The 12,493-nt window shown below is 49.0% G+C and overlaps 4 protein-coding genes across 4 annotated transcripts; 2 read left to right on the forward strand and 2 right to left on the reverse strand.

The window, feature by feature from the left end:
- Positions 1–3,370: 3,370 nt before the first annotated feature.
- FPOAC1_003153 (uncharacterized protein) lies at positions 3,371–5,412 on the forward strand (the record flags this gene model as incomplete). Its single annotated transcript, XM_044847724.1, has 3 exons — positions 3,371–4,070; positions 4,127–5,295; positions 5,347–5,412. The coding sequence occupies 3 exons, from the start codon at positions 3,371–3,373 to the stop codon at positions 5,410–5,412; spliced, it is 1,935 nt and encodes a 644-aa protein (XP_044713640.1).
- Positions 5,413–6,164: 752 nt separating this feature from the next.
- On the reverse strand, positions 6,165–8,248 carry FPOAC1_003154 (uncharacterized protein; the record flags this gene model as incomplete). Its single annotated transcript, XM_044847725.1, has 3 exons — positions 6,165–6,167; positions 6,219–6,534; positions 6,582–8,248. 3 exons carry the CDS (start codon positions 8,246–8,248, stop codon positions 6,165–6,167), a joined length of 1,986 nt encoding a protein of 661 aa, XP_044713641.1.
- Positions 8,249–8,953: 705 nt separating this feature from the next.
- Positions 8,954–11,407, reverse strand: FPOAC1_003155 (uncharacterized protein; the record flags this gene model as incomplete). The annotated part of the gene is made up of 1 exon (XM_044847726.1): positions 8,954–11,407. One exon carries the CDS (start codon positions 11,405–11,407, stop codon positions 8,954–8,956), a length of 2,454 nt encoding a protein of 817 aa, XP_044713642.1.
- Positions 11,408–11,839: 432 nt separating this feature from the next.
- Positions 11,840–12,466, forward strand: FPOAC1_003156 (uncharacterized protein; the record flags this gene model as incomplete). Its single annotated transcript, XM_044847727.1, has 1 exon — positions 11,840–12,466. The coding sequence occupies one exon, from the start codon at positions 11,840–11,842 to the stop codon at positions 12,464–12,466; it is 627 nt and encodes a 208-aa protein (XP_044713643.1).
- Between the last annotated feature and the right edge of the window lie 27 nt (positions 12,467–12,493).

A 12,493-nucleotide genomic window follows, 5' to 3' on the forward strand; every position in this document is an offset into this window, starting at 1 on the left:
TGTAACTACGTTCCTCCTAGGAGGGTTGCTTTCGCGGCACAGCTTCCTAAATGTCATTGTCGCGGGTGAGATAAACGAGATGACTCAGACAGTTGAAACAACAACTACATATCTACAGGTTGGTATGTCACGTTTAAATTACTTAGGTGAAAGTTACGTGTCGTTTAGATCATAACGTTAAAGCCAATTGACCGAACGCTGAGGCAGAGTCGGCTTGTTTTTACGAGATGCTTGTGCCTTGGATCTCACACGAAGCGGCTCATGCAATCACCATCAAAAGATGCTGTACTGACTGACTGTTACTTGAGCTCTAGCCTGAAGACCGCGGCAGAGCAGCGGTCCGTGATCCGCACATCACTTAAAGAGGGCTGGTTAAAATGACACCCCCCATCTTTTCAGCAACCCTTCCCCTGTCAGTTCTCGACTCGAGAATCCCGCGTCGAAAGAGGTACCATTGTCGAGCTAGGGACTGCTCTTCATGGGCCGCGCGACTGGCTGCAAGCAGAGACGCCCAGTGAGGGTTGGCCGCGCCAGAGTGACCAAGAATGTGGGAGAGCGCAAGGCAGCGCCAGAGCAGAATCCTTTAATGAGGGGGAGACTCCTAAGCGAAACGCCAGCGTCAGCATCAGAGCCAGTTACAGCAAAGGATAGAGGGCATTGAGGTAGTGACGGAGGGTTTCCGTCCTCTTTTAATGCCTGGGTACCAATTTTTAGCAGTCCATTGCTTTATGGGTCTACTCCAGTTATTAATTACAGTACGGTATAGCTGGAGACGTTTTATCCATCGATGGGATCCGTTATATAACATTCATCTTGACCGCACTTTTAGAATAGGGCCTAAGTAATCATTCACTGTTTAAGTGCCTACAGAGCATGTGATTCATCCATCTGGACGTGCACTCGCAGCCAGGTAATGACGTGATATAATCGACCACATGTAGCGATTGTCGTCTGCCTGTGTCACGGACATGTTATGTAGAGTCTTCAGTCAGGCGTTGCAATGCTGTTGAGGTTGATGAGAGTTTGTTCAATCCCGCAAGAGCAGGGACAGGGGCATACTCTGCAGCCTTGGGTATGCACTTTACTTGAACTGTAATTCTGGCACAGGTACCTTGAGGTTGCGCAAAGGTACCTTAGTACTTGTCGGCTCGGAGGTACCGCACCTCGTAGCCGAGTGACGCCGTGCGAAGCGCCACGCCGCCGCGAGTTTGGAGGACTGGCAGGCAGTAAGTAGGTAGAGGCAGTAGGTTAGAAAGGCATGCAGTTGTAAATATTTAGAGTTGTTATTATCAGATGCATTATTGGTTCATCATCATTCCGTAAGAGCGCTATGGACCATCTATACAGCCCGTCTACTTCTCCGCTCGTTTCCTACTGCTGCATCTTCCGGAACCAAGATGCGGAAATGTCTGCGTATCACGAAAATATGTATATGGAATTGGAGTTACAACACTGGTCCACTCCGTCATCTCACGCGCATACCTAGCGACGAGAGAGCGAGAGCTACCTAGCTTAGCTTCATTTTTAAGGCGCTGTTGGGATTGATCATGGCTATACGACTGCCATGGATGGATGGATGTCTATCATCACAACTTGCAGGGACACACCAGAAACAGAAACGGAACCAACAACACCAACCGCGCGCCCCGTCCGCTCGCCTACACCTGCAGTACAGCACCCACCCACCTTTCTTGGACCAGTTTCCAAGTTCAAGGGTCCCCTGGCCCCCAAGCTCTTGATTAATATATTCACCCCCAGTGAATATGCGGGCGAGAATGGATTACCTTACAGTACAACGCTGTTCTGTTTCGAAGTCTCTGAGACTCATATCGAATTGATTTGCCTACTGTACTGTATTCGTCGTCCGTACCTCGCTCACATCATTCCCTTGATGAATGGATGGATCGGACTCCCGCAGCTCTGCTTGATTGTTGAACTGATTTAGGTGGTCAACACGAGTTGAAACAACTTGAGCGCTTCTGGTGTTACCAAATCGTCTACCTGACGGGTAGAGATAGTAGGAGGCGGACTAGTGAACTGCTTGTTAGCTCGTACTCGTCCAGTACCTTACCTTATCTGGGTGTTTCTAGCTGCTGTTCCTTCCATGTCATTCACTGCCGCCGCTGTCTCTCTTTTAGCTCTTTCTTAGCTTGTTGTTGACTTGATCTCACTTCATCCTTGATGAGCCTCGAGTTCCTTCCTCTACAGTACCTCTCAGGACCCTTACCGGGGCTCTCTTTCATATCCATTCTCTCCTTCCTCGGGCTCTTCTCTCCCGTTCCTTTCCTGCATTGCATATTGTTCCTTCCCGGCACACCCTCACTTCATCTTGGATCTCGCTCTAATCTCGATCCTTGGTTTTCTTCTTTCTTCCTCTCCATCCCCTTCATACATACCTACCCAGTCTCTACCCTCCCACCAGGAAGGACCCCTCCCACTCTCCCTGTCCCGTCAGGCCTGACTGATCTGAGCTCCCCGCCACGAACACCCCCAGCCAATATTTTTTTCGCCCATTACAGACGCACTTTGACTTAATCGCGCGTCAAAACCTACCGACGCCCCAAGCGCGGCGACTTTCATCATTTCCAAACCACAACCACCCGACTTTTCACTACTCGGTGGGCAATCGCGCTCTCAATTGAACTCCTTTACCTTTATCTTTTATATGCGAGCTCGCATCTCATATAGGTTTTCGGGGTACTTGTTTAGTCAACTTACATTCGTTTTCTTTTATCTTGGCTACAGGTGCCAGGTGGGATTTCAACCTCACTCAGTCTAATTCTCAGAGACGAATCGCGAGAGACATCGCAGTCCAGTTGCTGTCTCACATTCTCACAGCGAGCATCGTACCACCTCATCTCGTTGCACCGGGACTCACGTCCTTTGGCTTTGGATTCCATCATCATTCAATCATATCAAAACTTTCTACCACCGACGCCTTGGATCATTGGTTCAATTATATTGATAAGCACCAACTTTCGTTGATTATCTAGCATCGTGGACGTCAGTTTGGCTGGGCTCTGCTCATTTTCATTGCGTTGCTTGTTCTATGTTCACTACGCCACAAACTCTTACTACTGGGTAAAGCTCGATATTTCCTACGGTCTCACCTTGACGACATCATCGAGTCGAGTTTAAAGCATCTTGTTAGGTGATCCGTACACTCTACTCAATCGCAGACCCCTAAGCGTTTATCGCGACTGTTCGCGGAATATCCTGAGTGAACTCGACTGTGCTTCGCTTGAGCGACTCTGGGAGTTGCTCTGAGCCCACCCGGTTCAAGGCTTGACCGCGCGGCTCTTTGACATTTGTCCCGACTCACCCATCTCTCATCTTGTGTGCCATCACTCGCTATCTTAGTCGGGCCAATATGTCAACTTTCACGGCCCTCAACGGGGGCTCACCCCGGACTTCAGATCCGCCTGCTGTGACCATCGAGAAAACTTCGGCAATAGACGAACGTGCACACAGCACAACTGCGTCTCAACCTCCACCCACACCAGAAGTGCCGTCAAACCAAGTTCCAGCACAAAGTACAGACCGGCCGTCTTTTCAGTCACCCGATTATCCTGATGTAGAAGGCTCTCATAAGAGAAAGCGATCTGATTCCGTCGAGATACGGCGGGAACAGGTCATACACGTTCATACACCGGAATCCGCCTACCCGCAACATGATTCGCGTGAGGCTTATGGAACACCCTCGAGAGATTACCGCTCATATGGCGACGAGCACCGGGACAAGGAAACTTGGTATCCGCATCGCGAAGAACGTAGCTACGACTCCCAGCAGAATTCTGCAACTGCCCCGCATGGCCAAACAGAAGAGCAGATTGGCGATGCACTTCGCAGAGCTACTGGCCAGATGGATCATGGGGACTACTCTAACGCCAGTCCTGATGGCGATGATCATTCCATCACATGTGGTGGCCAGTACTCGTCTGATCCAAGGCGCGACGCTTTTATGCAACACGATTCTAAGAAACGTAAAAGAAATTTCAGCAACCGGACCAAGACAGGATGCCTCACTTGCCGCAGGCGAAAGAAGAAATGCGATGAGCAGAAGCCCGAGTGTAAGCTACATTCAGATTATGTTCATTGTCTACGCATGTCACTAATATTTCTCTAGGTGGGAACTGTCTTCGTGGCAGTTTTATCTGCACAGGCTATCCACCCCAGCGTGGACCAGGATGGCAGAAGCCCGACAATAAAGCTGCAGCGGTTCCTCTCGAGTCCAAAGACCCGACATATGTTCCACCAGGAGCTTACGGGATGCCTCAGCAAAGCCCATATGGTAACCAACCGGTGAAGCGCGAACCCCTGCCGCCTTATCGCGGCCAGGCCCTTCGAATTGACCCCCCACAAGGCCGCCCTTTGGTGACCGATGATGACCGACCAACCGCATCAACAATACCCAGCGCGTCTGTTGCGAGCCCCGAGAATAAACTCTCTGCTTTACCTTACACTCCAGCAAACGTATTTCCAACACCTGTCAGCGCAAACCCTCAACCGCCGCCACCACCCTTTGGAGACAGAATGGCCAAGGAATATCAGCGTGTGCCTCCGCTGCACGACCTTAGCAGGACAGAACCCGATTCTACTCATCTTGGGAACCAGCTCCCGCAGATCAACATTCTTCATCCAACAAGAACAAACAGTCCTGCCCCTCCTCCGCCTGCACCAACATCCAATGCTCAAGTAGCCGCCCAGTTGGCTTTGTCCCATTCACAGTTTCCCCAGAGACGGACCCAAAAGGAGGAGATGCTTTCAGGGCGTCACTTCTATCCTTTCGATAAGGAACTTTGTCTGGAGCGAGAGCGTTGCTCCGCTGCTGTCTGGAGATTCAACAACCTCAACGGTATATCTCCTGAAGAACGCGCTCGTTTGTTTCGTGAAATCTTGCAGCCTCGTGACCCCGTTCGAGTTTCTCCTACCGAAGCCTCTCCGATCACCAATGTCGGCCGCGTGGGCAGAAGTGTCGCTGTTGAAACACCTTTTGCTTGCGATTATGGCTATAACATCACAATTGGCCACCAGGTCGCTATCGGGCGTAACTGTACAATCAATGACGTGTGCGAAGTAAAGGTTGGCGACAACTGTGTGATCGGCCCAAATGTCAGTATCTTCACAGCAGGGCTACCCGTCGATCCCAAGAAACGCCAGGGTACCCAGGGTCCCCAATCAGGCAAGCCTGTTATCATTGAACAAGATTGCTGGATCGGCGGAGGTGCCATCATTCTGCCTGGAAGAACGATTGGCAAAGGCAGCACTGTCGGTGCTGGATCAATCGTCACGAAGGTATTTTGCATACAATTTTTGCTGAAGACCGTATACTAATTCATGGCTCAGGATGTTCCTCCTTTTACAATTGTAGCAGGAAATCCTGCAAGGGTTTTGCGCGGCATCGCCTCTTAATTTTGCTACATGGCATTGCATTTTTCTTGTCTCCTGAACAAGACTTGGAAATATTAATGTGTTTAAGTCGGCACTGTTGAGTGGCTACTCGGCCACACCAGTTCACAAAAATACTCAACGATTATGAAAGGAGCCAAGCGTCACGAAAGCCTCAGCGATGCATCTTGTCGATTGAATTTATTTTGGTTTTGTTTTGTTTGATTTGATTCTAAGGCTCGTTCTATACCGAGAGGGTTACTATTGGCATCGGATAAGAGGACGGTGAAAAGCAATTTTAATAGGAGGCGCTAGAAGATTTATTGTGTGGATTTACTGACCGTTTTGGGAGGCAGAAAGCCTCATGGGAGACGAACTGACAGGTGAATATGACGAACTGGGATGGTGATATTGCTTGTTATTGTTGTTGTCTTGTGTTGCATGCGCTACGATTTATGAGAGATAAACAAAGCCGGGTCGAGACCTGCAGGAAGATATCCATTCATGTTATCAATTATTATTATTAGCGTGTCACATCCTATTCAAGCCTGTATACTTTTCAATGCCCATCCGTTCGTTTTGCGGCAATCTTGGTGGATAAATATCTTTTTTTGCTTGCGGTTGTGATGATGCGACCCCTTATTTGGCCAGTCGCGTCGACAACAAATACACAACCTGCAGTCATCCTTAGCCTGGTCGCCCGGTTGCTAGAGTAATGTTAGGGATGTCCGCATCTGCGGCCTCGTATGCAGCCCTAGAGTTGACCGATTGACATCTTACTGCGTGTTAGTGGGCTGTTAAAGGAACGGGCCTACACCGATAAAACTGACCCAGTCGAAGCCCTCGGTCGGGCCAAAGATGGTATTCAGAGGAAGAAACTCCTCATAATCTCCAGAATAGTTCATATCTGGCATAGTGAAGTCTGTAATCTCACCACATATATTCGGTTCGATGTAGGAATATGTCGCATTGACTAGGCCCTGAGCTCCTGGGCCAGACATATCGCTCAGTGGCGTAGCAATTCGGTCGAGTGTTGCACGAATAACTCTTGATCCATATCGTGCGTCCTTGGAGTGAGCCCCACGCTCTTCCCAGACCTTGTGAGCATACTCAAGTATCCGGGCGTGTTGTAGATGCACTTGCGGGCTAGGAGATTTTAGTATACACATAAGAAACACAGCAGTGAAGCCTACGTTATGTCGGTCGACCCCAATAGATCCAGGCAAAGGATCATGGCTGCGACTAGAAAATCATGCAGTGTAAGGCTCGAGAGTAAAAAGCGATCTTGGTGCATGCGGCCACCGTCTCGGGTCTCATGTTCGAGCTCGAGGTGGAGTTCAACAACTCGAAGAGCCGTGGCGCGGCAAAGTTCTCGGGATGCTCGATAACGTTCCTGGTTCTTTTCGGAGCGAAGATAGGGGCGATGAAGCACACAGATAGTCTTGAGGTATGATATTTCTATGATGAGTCGATGCATGATGGTGTAACCTGGGACATCCAATGGAGTGGAGGCAATGGGGCGGATACGGAAGCATTCAGGCACCGTGTTGTGGTATGATTCTAACTCAGCCTGAAGTGCCATCGTCTCTTCATAAGGTGGCGACTCAACCCGGAGAACGTGCCGTAGGGCACGACGTAGAAGACGGCAGAGGTGGGATTTGGTTTGCCAGGCCAGCATAGGAGTAGGCTCTGTGGGGGGACGAGACTCAGGCACCTCCGTGTCTTCATCGAAGTCATCGTCTGATAGATTTCTAGGATGCCCAGCGTCACAAACTTCTTGATACACCATAGGGGGCATGCCCAGCTGAAATGAGAAAAGTAAATCAGAAGTTTGAACCATAAACCACGTCCGCCGGCGCATCTCAGCCTCAAATTGTGTGATTGTAGGTGACACTCTGGCTGCGTCAAGATGATAGCCTCTGCGCTGTGCAAGACGAACGGCGAGCGAATACAGAGACCATATTGTAGCGTCTGAATCTTTTTTGGTAACATTACGCGAATGAGCGTACATCATGAGTGCCTCGACAGAATACGGTTTGGCCTTGAGGTACTCCCCTGTGACAAGACATTGAGCTGACCGTTGTATGTAAAACTTTGGTTCCTGAGGAGATTCTAGACAAGGGCTTTGTGCTTTTGAGATCATAGCGCCAAGACCCAACACAGAGAATAAAATACTTAACCACAGGAAATTAGGATTGTGAGAGTTGGACCAGAGAAGCTCGTAACGTCTCCAGAAATGTCTCTCGTGGATGAACGGAATAGCGATGAATTTGGAGTTGAAATATGCCCTAACAAGAGCATCGGCGTCTTGACGAGGCGGTAAGCTGTTGCGAGCTTCAGTGATCGTAATGGGTAATATTCCTCCAATTACTATGTCTGGAGCAGGAGGTAGAACCTCAGACTCGTCACCATGATCAGACTCATCTTCAGTGTGAAGAGTGTTCTGAATATCGTGGATACCCTTGAAGACGGCCTCCCATGATGTCTCTCCATGATACATAGCATTTGACCCTTCTTCTATTCGTTGAGGAGAAAGCCCACTTGTGCTCGTTGCTGTACTAATACTGGTCAAAGCACTCGAAGCTTCTGACGCTGCTGCGAGACGCATCACGATCTCTTCGAGCTTGGCCACTTTGAGCTGCATCTCTTGCTTTCCTCCAGAAACACTCACATCGCCGTAGACACAAGCGTCTGGGTCGCCTCGCTTATGACAGGCACTGCAAGAGGGCCTTGACCGATCACATTTCGATTTGCGTTTCTGACATATCGTACAAGAGACAGGCTTTCGATTGCGGGTAACTTTGTGAGTGTCGGTGGCTCTGAAGACACCAGTAAGATGCTTTATGCCAGGGCCAGGCATGGTCTATTAACCGATTGGCGCAGCGATTGTTCGAAGAGTACAGAGAGTCCCGAACCTTGTTAAAACTGTTGATGGTTGCTGAAGTGATAAGGATAAGTTGCTGGTCTCTATTTCGTGGAATGCAGCTGAAAAACGATACAAGTTTCTTCAAGCGAAATTGATTTGCTCGGAGAGAATGAGGTGGAGGAAAATAAAAAGCGAGTGAGCGTATTGCGACTACTCGTGTGATTTATCATGAGATGCCAGTGAGTGTAGGTTCTCATGAAGTTAACCTAGATCGAACCCTCAACCAGATGTAAAGTCATAATGAGCCTCGTCGGATTCGCCTGTTCCTTGAAGTGAAATAAGAGTGAGTGTGAGCCCCTGATGAGTTAAAAAAAAAAATAGCCCCGATAAGTCCGGCGTGGGGAAGTAAACGGGCTTCTGGATCCTTTTGAACCAGTTGATTTGAATAGTCTCAGCGATGAAAGCTCATCCTAGATCACTTGCATATAAAATTATTCATGTACGAATGAGTTAAATGCTTTATAATACACAGGCAATTTCCGAACTCCTCATTCACTGTCATGTATGGTCCATCCTCATATCCATCCAAAACCCTAGACACAGTATCCAATTCTATAATATGCGTTGGTGATACATGCAGCGATCGTTTCCGCTGCCAAAGCCCATACCTATCTTGTCCGTTCCTATCATGCTGTACATTTATTGGGACTGGTGCTCTTCCAGCCTCTTCCTATTTTCATCAATGATCTTTTCCATCATTTCCAATGCCCGAGTCTGATCTTTCAGTTTGGCAAATGCCTTGAATGTGTGCATGTCTGGCTTGTATCCAGCTGCCTCGAGGTCCTGCAATGTGCCAACTGTCTGAGACAGGTCCTGCATCGCCGCATAGCCCTTAACAAGCGTGTTCCAAGTGACAATATTGGGTTCTAGGTTGTGCTCTTGCAACGCTTGTCGAACTTGCTCTGCCAGTATTACCTCCCTTCGCATGAGAAGCCCATGGAGAAGAATGCTGAAAGTGAATAAATTCGGTGACGGGTGAACAGGAAAGTTTTCACCCAAGACTTCCTCCTGCGTGCCGTCTTCTGGCGTCTTGGCGATTAGCGAATCGCGAAGCATATCTCCAAATACTTGCAGCGCTGGGCGAAGAAGAACCTTTCGCTCAAGCATGACCAGAATTAGTGTATCGTGGATGATGCTTCCCTGTTCCTTGACCAGCTGTTGAGCCAAATTCCTCTCAGTCCCACGCTCCTCTAAGCGTGATTTGAACCAAGTATAGAAAGACATCAAGTCGTAGGGTCGGTGCAAGGTCTTGATGTATCCTCGTATCATGATTGCCAGAGTCTGCATGTTGGGTTTCCGTAGAGGGCCATCACTGCTATCGAAGAATTCATTCGCAACAGGAAAAATTGTGCTCCTGAATTCCCATTGCCTCTGCGGGTTGAACATGAACTTTTCATTGCTGTCCATGTTTTCTTGACTGAGAAGCAGAGGTAAAGTGTCAGGCAAAAGCCATTGCAGAGGCTCTAGGTCGAATTTCTTGGCGTAGATGCGAAGCAAGGGTCCAAAAATGGGGACAACATATGGTGCTGGAAACCTCTTATCACGGCATTCCATTTCTGCAAAGTAGAAGATGGAATGTAGTGTGTTATTAAGCACGTCTACGTGTGGTACTTTTGCAGCTCGAGCGACATCCAGAGCTAGCCGCACGTTAGACGCTTTGAGACTGCTTTTAGCCCCCCTGAACACAGTGGTATAACATCGACTGTCAAGCTCAGCGCCGTTCTCCGCAAGTAATAATGGAAGCCGAACAGCTTCTTCGATATCGCCTTGCAAACAGAGAGACGATATTAGAGCCGTGAAGCTGACCAAGTTGGGAGAAAATCCGTGTTCGAGGAAATACTCCATAGCACGTTGAGATGAAAAGGTACTCTGCGAGTCGGACCATGAGTGTGCTGTTGGTTGAGTATGTAATAATGTAGTGATGACACTCGCGATGGATGGCGAATTCAAGTCATGGCCTTCATCTGTGATGTTCCGTAGAATCTGGAAGGCTTGTTCTTTGTGCTCATGGCTACGCGCAAGCTTGTCGGCAAACTTCAAAAGCGTATTCCGATGCAACCTGGTTCCCGACCGCTGTAAGATTTGAAACATCTCTGCTGTCTGCTCAATCGGCAACTTTGCAGCAAGAAGGCCTAGGGTGCTTTGACGGAATGGCACATGACCAGACGGGATGTCCTCGATCAGTTTGGCAAAGAGTTCTAGCACCTCGTCGGCTTTTCTAACACGATCGCGCATTACTTTGATATCTTTCAGATCCAGGGCCGAGATGCAAAATTGAGCAACGCCAGCCATTGCATAACCGGGCGGTAAAGGATCCAAGGTGGCTTCGAGAACTTGGATCGCCTTGTCCGGACGTGAGTAAAGTGTCGAGAGCATTACACGAGGCCATATCGTCTCCCGAGATTCAACATCGAGTTCATGCCAGGCATTCTCCATATCCGAGAGGTTTTCCAGTTCGAAAAGGAATTTCCCGTCGTCCAGCCATGATGATGACTTTGGTTTAGTCCGATTTACAATTGAATCCAGATTTGCATGCCAGAAGTTGAATTGCTTTTTTACAACGACCAGCTCATCGCTGGAGTATTGGTGACGCAGATATCCCCATTGATCGTATCTTACTCTCCGTTTCTTCTCTTTTTCTTTCGCCTTTTGACGATATTCAGCAGCTTTTCGGATGGATTCTGGATCGCGGGGTGGTCTGTTCTGATGGAAGCGTGCGCCTGGTGAATCCTTCGAGGAACTCTTGTTTCTCGTCCTCGCTTCCTGTTTGTAACTGTGCCCATGGGAGCTGCGTTCGCGTCGTTCATGCCTTCGTTGTGAGCTAGACCATGTCTGAGAACTCTGAGTATCTTCGACAGTAGTGGTATCGGAGGGGTTCGGAGCTGCTTTACGAAGACGCAATTGTGATAATATCTGAGTGCCTTCTTCCGGGTATGGCGAGTGTGCTTCGAGATGATATGATCGAGTGAATATAGTTCGGTTCCTCGTCGTATTCTGTCGTAATGCGAGAAATGCTGCTCTTCGTGTCCATGTCTGCGCCGTCACAGAGGACTCGAGCCTCGTGTAGACTCGCAGCATGAGAGCCGCTGGCATATCCTCCGGGTCGGCGTTGGCTCGATGTCAGCCACCTGCATAATGGTCGCTAATTAAATAGCGGTCTCGTCGCCGATTCCCGTTGGAGTTGGAAGTTAATGAATGTAAAAATTCCAAATCTCCATTTGCCGAAGTCGCTCATGTCGACTCTATAATTTTAGCCCACCTCAATTCTTGCGCTTAAGGCAGGCTCTAACTTCACTACAGCCCGACCCCTGCCGGCGGGTTGTTTTTAGTGGCTCTGGCAACCATTATTAGGTGTGCCTGTCTGTAGGTACATTGGAGGTGACGCGCTAGCTTCTAGAAATCCATCTCGAATTTACATTTTACACCCCTCCAGTCTTGAAGCTTCATTACATCGCAATTGGTTCAGTTCTGTACCAATCTCACACTCTTTACGCGCTTGTATCTAACGTTTAACAATCCATCGTCATGTCTTCATCGCACGCTAGCCTCAGCGCTGCTTCAGACGACCGAAAAGCCAGACTCGCAAAGCTCAAGAACCTCAAGCGCAAACAGCCAGCAGATGAAATCGTTGCGCCCGAATCAGAGCGAGCCGCATCCCCTCCCACAGAACCGGATGTATCGCGGTTACATTTGTCTGGCCGTAACTACGATCCCGAGACAAGAGGTCCCAAATTAGGCTTTGAACAAGATCCAAGCCTCAACCTTGAAGCCCCGACCCTTGAAGAGCAAGCTGCCGAAGTCGAAGCCGAGATAAAGAAAAAGGCGGCAGAGGAAGCTCAGGACGATAAGGGTGTCGATCTATTTAAACTACAACCGAAGAAGCCAAACTGGGATCTGAAGAGGGAATTAGATAACAAGATGGAAGTCCTCAATGTCCGAACAGACAACGCCATCGCGCGTTTGGTTCGCGATCGCATTACTGGTGCGCAAAAAGCGGCCAAAAAGGACAAGGAAGTTGACGACGCCCAAGGCACTGGTGAAGCGACTGGTATGGATGGCGTGGCACTGGTGGAAGGCCTAAGGGTCAGGGAAAAGGAGGATGAGGAAGAAGAGCGTCGCGAAAGGGAGGAGGAAGCTGCACTCGGCGCATAAAATCAGTCCAACATTTTTGCTGTACGT

Source organism: Fusarium poae, chromosome 1 (genome assembly GCF_019609905.1).
Source record: "Fusarium poae strain DAOMC 252244 chromosome 1, whole genome shotgun sequence".
Taxonomy (NCBI): domain Eukaryota; kingdom Fungi; phylum Ascomycota; class Sordariomycetes; order Hypocreales; family Nectriaceae; genus Fusarium; species Fusarium poae.